At 49.8% G+C, this 7,095-nt stretch overlaps 1 protein-coding gene across 1 annotated transcript in view; it reads left to right on the top strand.

Annotated features, from left to right (window-relative positions):
• Nucleotides 1–601, top strand: part of LOC106805331 — a 21,162-nt gene extending 20,561 nt beyond the window's left edge. The window contains exon 2 of the mRNA XM_014806882.1: nucleotides 523–601. Within this exon, the coding sequence (XP_014662368.1) occupies nucleotides 523–601 (79 nt within the window). The remainder of the gene's footprint in view (nucleotides 1–522) is intronic.
• The last annotated feature ends 6,494 nt before the right edge of the window (nucleotides 602–7,095 follow it).

The raw sequence follows: 7,095 nt of genomic DNA, 5'->3' as shown, positions 1-7,095 counted from the left end.
ATAGTCACTTGTTTCACCAGCCGCTCAGGGTTATTTTTTACATCACAGCGGTTTGATGAGAGATACTGATACTGATAAAATATTCATGAAGTCACTGCAATGCGATAATACAAAGGCGAGAAAAACTTTAATCGATCGGGGGTGACTTCCATATTAAATAATAGAAACCTTACACGATCGGTAGTGCCAATGCAAATGTCACCAGTAGCACAGCGCGTCGTACACGCCAGTCGTTGATTGGTTATGAGTGTGGCACGTGACATGGCATGGGTGATTTCAGACAGAGTGCCCACTGGCGAACGGGTTGCGTGCCTATATTTATATATAACCGAAAAGTAATGCATTTCACTAGCGGACACGGCTTCCGCCAAGTCTGCGAACTTTAGAGCAGAAGTAGATAATATAGCATCTGCGCATCGCGTCGCCGTCATTGTTATCTAGGTAACCAGGGTAGCCAAATAAGGAGGAGGTGGCTAAACTTGCGTTTTGGCTCATCGTCTGTGCTTCTCGCTATTTTTGCAGATATATTGAGAACCAGGACAACCTGACCGAGTTGAACGCAGAGTCGCTCTCGCGTTATACGTATCTAGAAAAACTGTAAGTATCGTGAGAAAAAAACACTGTATGTATCGGAGGGTAAATCGAAATGGCTGCACGTAATAAACTGCGTGGCACGCGTGGTTAGTCAATGCACACATGGCGGCGGACGAAGCATCGTTTTCTTCCTCGCTGAAGTGCGGCGAGGAAGGCAGTACGGGCGACGGAGAAACGCTTCAATTGCCAGTTGACATTTACTACCTACTGAAGGTCATTATGGTTCTTCTCGAAAATATTCTTGAATGCACTTCAATTAAGCCTCGATTTATAGAGCTTATCGATCGATCTTCGTTTAAACGCAATCTTTTCTGATCCGTGAGAATTCATATAGAACTGCACATCGTTTTCGTGGCAAGTGTACAAACCAGTAAGCCAGCGCCACTCGGAGAGAGAAGCAGCAAATGACAAGAGAGTACAATAGATGCGAGAGATATATAGCAGATCAGGCTGAGAGAGAGAAAAGAGAGAACGGAATGGGAGGGAGAATGATTTGTATGCGTGTGCGTGCGTGTGTACGAAAAAAGGAGAGACTGAAGGAAAGGTAGGAAGAAAGACACGGAAAAGGAAACATATACGAAACATAAAGTAGAAAGAGCGCAGAATAGGGAGTATACATATAGAGAGAGGGGGAGAGAAACATGAGAGAAAGAGAGTGCAAGCGAGAGAAGGAAGAGAGAGCACGAGAAAGAGAGAGAGGAAGAGACGATAGAAAGATAAGAGAGAGAGAGAGAGAGAGAGAGAGAGAGAGATAGAGAGAGAAAGAGAGCGAGAGAGCGAGAGCGAGAGAGCGAGAGAGAGAACGAGAGAGAGCGAGACGGATAATGTGAAAGAGCGAGGCATAGCGAGAGAGAGAAGAGCGACTCGTACTCGCCTACTCCACTAATGAGTCTAGGGAGTCGCCTACGCTACTCCCTAACCCTAACCCTAACCCGAACCCGAACCCGAACCCTAACCTAACCCTAACCATAATCCTAAACCCTAACCATATCAATAGTGACCAGGTACGTTCCAGTATACCGCCGCGTACCCAGCGGTACGTTCCGCAGTACCCTGGAGGACATAGACCCTATAAGCGAGAGACACGGTGAGCGTGGACCGTGAGTCGAATATCTCTCTATAACGGGAGCGAATGGCTACAATGGTAGAGGTATGGTGAACGGAGACTGCGGGTCGTATAGCCCTGTAGCGGGAGCGAAGGGCTACACGGGTAGAGCTACGTGAGCGTGAACTGTGGTGGTATAGCTATGTAGCGAGAGCGAAGGGCTACACGAGTAGAGCTACGGTGAGCGTGAACTGTGGGTGTGTATAGCTATGTAGCGGGAGGGAAGGGCTACACGGGTAGAGCTACGGTGAGCGTGAACTGTGGGGTGTGTATAGCTATGTAGCGAGCAGTGAAGGGCTACACGGGTAGAGTACGGTGAGCGTGAACTGTGGTGGTATGCTATTACGAGAGTGAAGGGCTACACGGGTAGAGCTACGGTGAGCGTCAACTGTGGGTTGTATATCCCTTTATAACGCAAGCGAAGGGTACAATGTTAGAGTATAGTGAGCGGAGACTGTGGTAGTATATCCCTCTAAAGCCGAAGCGACGGGTTTACTGCTAATTACGTACCTAGCACCTTGATGCGCGGACGGATTGCTTCACTTTGCCGACGACGTTGCTAGCGTGGCACGTCAGCCAGCGGTTGTCGGTGACGCTGAGCCGACGCAGCGTCAGCGTCGTCCGCACTTTGTGCTCGCCCAGCCGCGTCGTCTGCGTCGCGCTGCGGTTGCCGACGTCGACGTCGTCGTTGTCGTCGTCGTCGTCTCCGAAGACCCACTGCACGTCGGGTGCCGGCTTGCCCGTCGCCGTGCACTCTACGGTGACGCGCGACGACACGTTGCGCACGACGTCGGCGGGCGACACTGAGAGGAGCGGTTCGTCTGTCGGCGTTAAGAAGACGCGCGTCGGTTATCGCTGGTAGGCACAGCTGTTACTTTGGTCACATTTGGCGGCGAGCGCTGTTGCCTGTTCGCGGGTAGACTGTCGCCTGTACACACGCGCGGTGGGGGTTTAACAAGCGAGTTGAGGAGTCGGTGTAGGTCTGAATTGCGCGCGTGAAATACATGACTAGAAATGAGCGTCTTGCAATTGTTACTCATCATCGTCACCGTCGTCATCATCGTCATTCGCTTGCTATAAATGTCCCACTGTTATGATATATATTATATATATATATATATTATTATATATATACAATTCTGCCGCGTGTTGACGTGGGGAGCAGAAGTAGCAGCTGGCTGTGACGATGACGGCGCGGACGGACGACAGATGTGTTGCCAATTCAATGCAAATGCGGACGCTTAACACGTCGCAATTATTCATCGACGACCGACGGACAGCAGCTATAGCGGGTCGGTGGCCGTGAGAGGCTAGCGGATCGTGACGAGGTGTGACATCCGCTCTCATCTTCACAATGATGTTACGAAATCATTGGGATAAAGAGTAGCATCCGGGCATCGGGGATGAGGGGATAGCGTCTAGGTATGGGGGATAAGAGGATAGCGTCTAGGTATGGGGGGGATAAAGGAGTAGCATCCGGACATCGGGGATAAGGGGATAGCGTCAAGCCATCGGGATAACAGGATAACATAAAAGCACTGGGATAATTGAATAACGCCAAAGCATTAAAAAAAGCAGGATAACTCTCAAAGCATCCGGTGATAATTATAACGGGATAACAACGACGGTATTTGCGAGCAAGGAACGGAGGGAGCGGAATGTCATCAGGAGTGTATCTATAAATGATCATATACATTAATTACAGCGGGATGTTACAAGGAGTATATCTATAAAGATCTCTATAATGATCTACAGGGGATGTTATACAGGAGTAATCTATAAAGATCTATTACATAATTACAGCGGGATGGATCAGGGGTATATTCTATAAGATCATATACATCATTACCAGCGGGATGTTATCAGGGTGTATCTATAAAGATTAACATAATTACAGCGGGATTTTACAGGAGTATATCTATAATAGATCTATAATTAATTACAGCGGGATGGTATCAGGAGTGTATCTATAAGATCTATACATAATTACGCGTTGGATGTTATCAGGAGTATATCTAATAAAGAATCTATCATTTACAGCGGATGTTATCAGGAGTGTATCTATAAGATCTATACATAATTACAGCGGGATGTTACAAGGAGTATATCTAAAAGATCTATACATAATTACAGCGCAGTTGATGTTATCAGGAGTGATCTATAAAGGATCTATATCATAAATTACAGCGGATGTTATCAGGAGTATTATCTATAAAGATCTATACATAATAAAGCGGGATGTGCATCAGAGTATATCCTTATAAGAGATCTATAATAATTACGCGTATGTCATCAGGAGTGTAATCTATACAGATCTATACTAATTACAGCGGGATGTCATCAGGAGCTGTATCTTAAGATATATAGCCTACATAATTAAAGCGGGATGTTATCAGGAGTTATCTAATAAATATCTATAAATTAATTACAGCGGGATGTTTCCCGCTTGTAAGCGCAGCTGACGTCACTCCACCGCATTCCCGGATGTTGTAGTCGAATTAGCGAGGTGCGCTGTCGGCGTCCGCCTCGACACACGTCAGAAAGTTCCCTCCATGTTGGCCGAGAATTGCCGAGTTAGATTTCTCGCGAGATTCTGCAGCCATTTTCGTGCTGCAGTGCCGGCAGAGAGTGTTGAGCCGCACCTGAAAGCCGGCGTTTGTGGCGAAAACTTATTACGTTGATGATCGGACGTCACATCGAATCACATCAGTATTTGTGGTGGATTCACCCCGCATTAAATCGTTGTGTGCGTGCTGCTCTGTGTGTGTGTATGTGTGTGGTGTGTGTGTGTGTGTGTGTGTGTGTGTTGTTTGTGTGTGCGCGCGCGGGTGTGTGCATGTATGTGTATGTGTGTATACGCGTGTGAGTGTGTGGATGTGCGTGCGTGTGTGTGCGCGCGCGGGTGTGTGTAGTGTGCGTGCGTGTGGTGTTGTGCGTGGTGCGTGCGTGTGTGTGTTGTGTGTGTGTGTGTGTGTGTGTGTGTGTGATGTGTGTGTGTGTGTGTGTGTGTGTGTTGTGTGTAGTGTGGGTGGGTGATGCTGTGTATGTGTGTGTGCGTGTGAGTGTGTGCGCCGCGCTGCGTGAGTGTGTGTGTGGTGTGTCTGTCCCTAGTCTGTGTCTGTGTGTGCGTGTGTGCGTGGTGGTGTGGTGTGTTGTTGCTGTGTGTGTGTGTAGTGTTGTGCTGTCTGTGTGTCTGTTATGTTGCGTGAACGAATCGGTGGCAAGTGACGCGGTCAGCGCGCGGCAAAACAACCGCATTAATTTAGTTTGCTGTTACTTTAGCTGGGCTCTTTTCTCCTCTCCCTTCTCTCTCTCTCTCTCTCTCTCTCTCTCTCCTCCTCTCCTCTCTCCGGTCTCGTACTCGCTTTCTCTCTCTTTCGCGTCTCTCCTCTCTCTTAGCTCTTTCTCTCTCTCTCTCTCTCTCTCTCTCTCTCTCCTCTCTCTCATCTCGCTCCCTCTCTCTCTCTCTGTCTCTAGCTTCGTACGCTGACGGAGATGACGACCGTTCAAACTCGTGCCCCAATGTTCAATCTAATGCGATTAATTTCCTAAGCCACATACCTTGCGCGCGGAAATGCGAAACTCTCTCAATGCGAGACTTTCTCTCTCTCTCTCTCTCTCTCTCTCTCTCTCTCTCTCTCTTCTTCTCTTCATCCTCCTCTCTTTCTCTCTCCTCTGTCTCTAGCTTCTACGCTACGGCAGATGACAGACCGTTTCAACTCGTTGGCCCAATGTTTCAATCTCAATGCGCCATAATCTTCCTTACAGCACATCCCTGCGCGCGACGATTGCGAAAACCTCTCTCCCAATGCGAGTCTTTTTCTCTCTCTTCTCTCTCTCTCTCTTCTCTCTCTCTCTCTCTCTCTCGCTCTCGAATTCGCCTTTATCACTATAAACGCCGCAGTGCGTTCGTCAATCAATAATCAGCCGAGACTCTACTGTTGGCGAGAGAGTGTAGTGTATGGTTTATTTGATGGCTTACAAGTCGATGAATGGAAGTCCTTCTAGTACGACCAGCTTAGAGACGCGATGCGGTTTCGAGCCAGATTCTGCAAAAACACACGTAATTCCCTTAGCGCGGTTTACGATTATCGAAAGATTACCTAGAAAGAGGAAGCGACACTGGCCACATACTTCCCCCGTCGCGGGTGGCTGTTGTCACTTCATTCTAGCTCGAGGAATTAACGTGCGGGCAGCGGCTGTACGCGGAGATATTTTCCTGCACTGGTCGCGTTCGTAAATCTCCGGAAGTCCGGCGGAAATATCGAAAAAGGAAAACAGAAATGGGGCAACGCCCGAAGCGCGCGGAACTTCATGAACGCGCGCGTAGCATGCAGTGTCGTTCCATATTGTCCGGACGAACTCCTCCGCTTTTCTCACCTCCCCTCCCTCTCACATTCCTTCTCCCTTTTCCTCTCTTCCCGCCCGCCTCTCCTCCTTACCCTCTTTCCACGCCTCTTGCCTCCTACTCGCCTTCATCCCCGCCATCCTATCCTCTCGTCTCGCCCGCTCCTCTCCTCCCTTCCCTCTCTCCCCTCTCTTCACTCGTCCCCTCCCTCCCGCCACTCTTATTCTCCTCTCTTCCGCCATCCTACTCCCTCCCTCTCCTGCCCCTCCTTCCCTCCCCTCCTCGCCCCTTCCCTCCCTCACCTCCGGTCCTCTTTTCCCGCTCCTCCCCGCCCTCCTCCTCCCCGTCACACCGCGCTTATCTCTCACGAAGAGCTTTCTGCGCGGCGACGATGAAAGGGAAGCGCATAGCGAGTCGTCGCGAGAAGTCGCTGAGGGGAGGAGACGAGTGTCGAAGCGAACCGCGTTATTTCCGCGTGATGTATTTATGATAGCGAGGAGGGAGATGGAAAGAGGAGGAGAGGAGGTGAGGAGATGAGGTAGGAGAAGAGAAGGGGGGTGGGGGTTGGAGGTGGAGAAGAGGGGGAAGGGAAGAGAAGATGAAGAGGAGGAGGGAGAGGGAGAAGGAAGAGGCGGAAGAACCAGAAGAAGAGGAGGAAGAAGAAGAAGAAGAGGAGATGAGGTGATGCAAACATCCCACAGCGACATCGCACACGTCGGCGCGCTCTGTCGCATGTATCGTACAGACGTCAGTCGTACGTGTTACTCCACTACGGCCAGCTTGTGTTGTGGGCGAACGGTCGTCATGCGCCACGTACGTCGTCCGCTGTCCTGCCACGACGCTTGCAAACGAGCGTGGAAAGGAGAGATGAAGCCACGAGCACTGATCCGTGTCTTAAGCGCGCTTATATACGCAGTATATATTGTCAGTTTTAATCCACCGCTGCACTGTGCTGCTGGCTGTGCCATGGTGGTTGGTGGTGGTGGTGGTGGTGTGTGTTGTTGATGTTTGGTGGTGGTGGTGGTGGTGGTGGTGTTGGCTGCGTGGG

This window comes from Priapulus caudatus, unplaced genomic scaffold (genome assembly GCF_000485595.1).
Source record: "Priapulus caudatus unplaced genomic scaffold, Priapulus_caudatus-5.0.1 Scaffold110, whole genome shotgun sequence".
Lineage (NCBI taxonomy): Eukaryota > Metazoa > Priapulida > Priapulimorpha > Priapulimorphida > Priapulidae > Priapulus > Priapulus caudatus.
The sequence above is the reverse complement of the archived record's forward strand: the minus strand, read 5'-3'. Positions and strand labels throughout refer to the sequence as shown.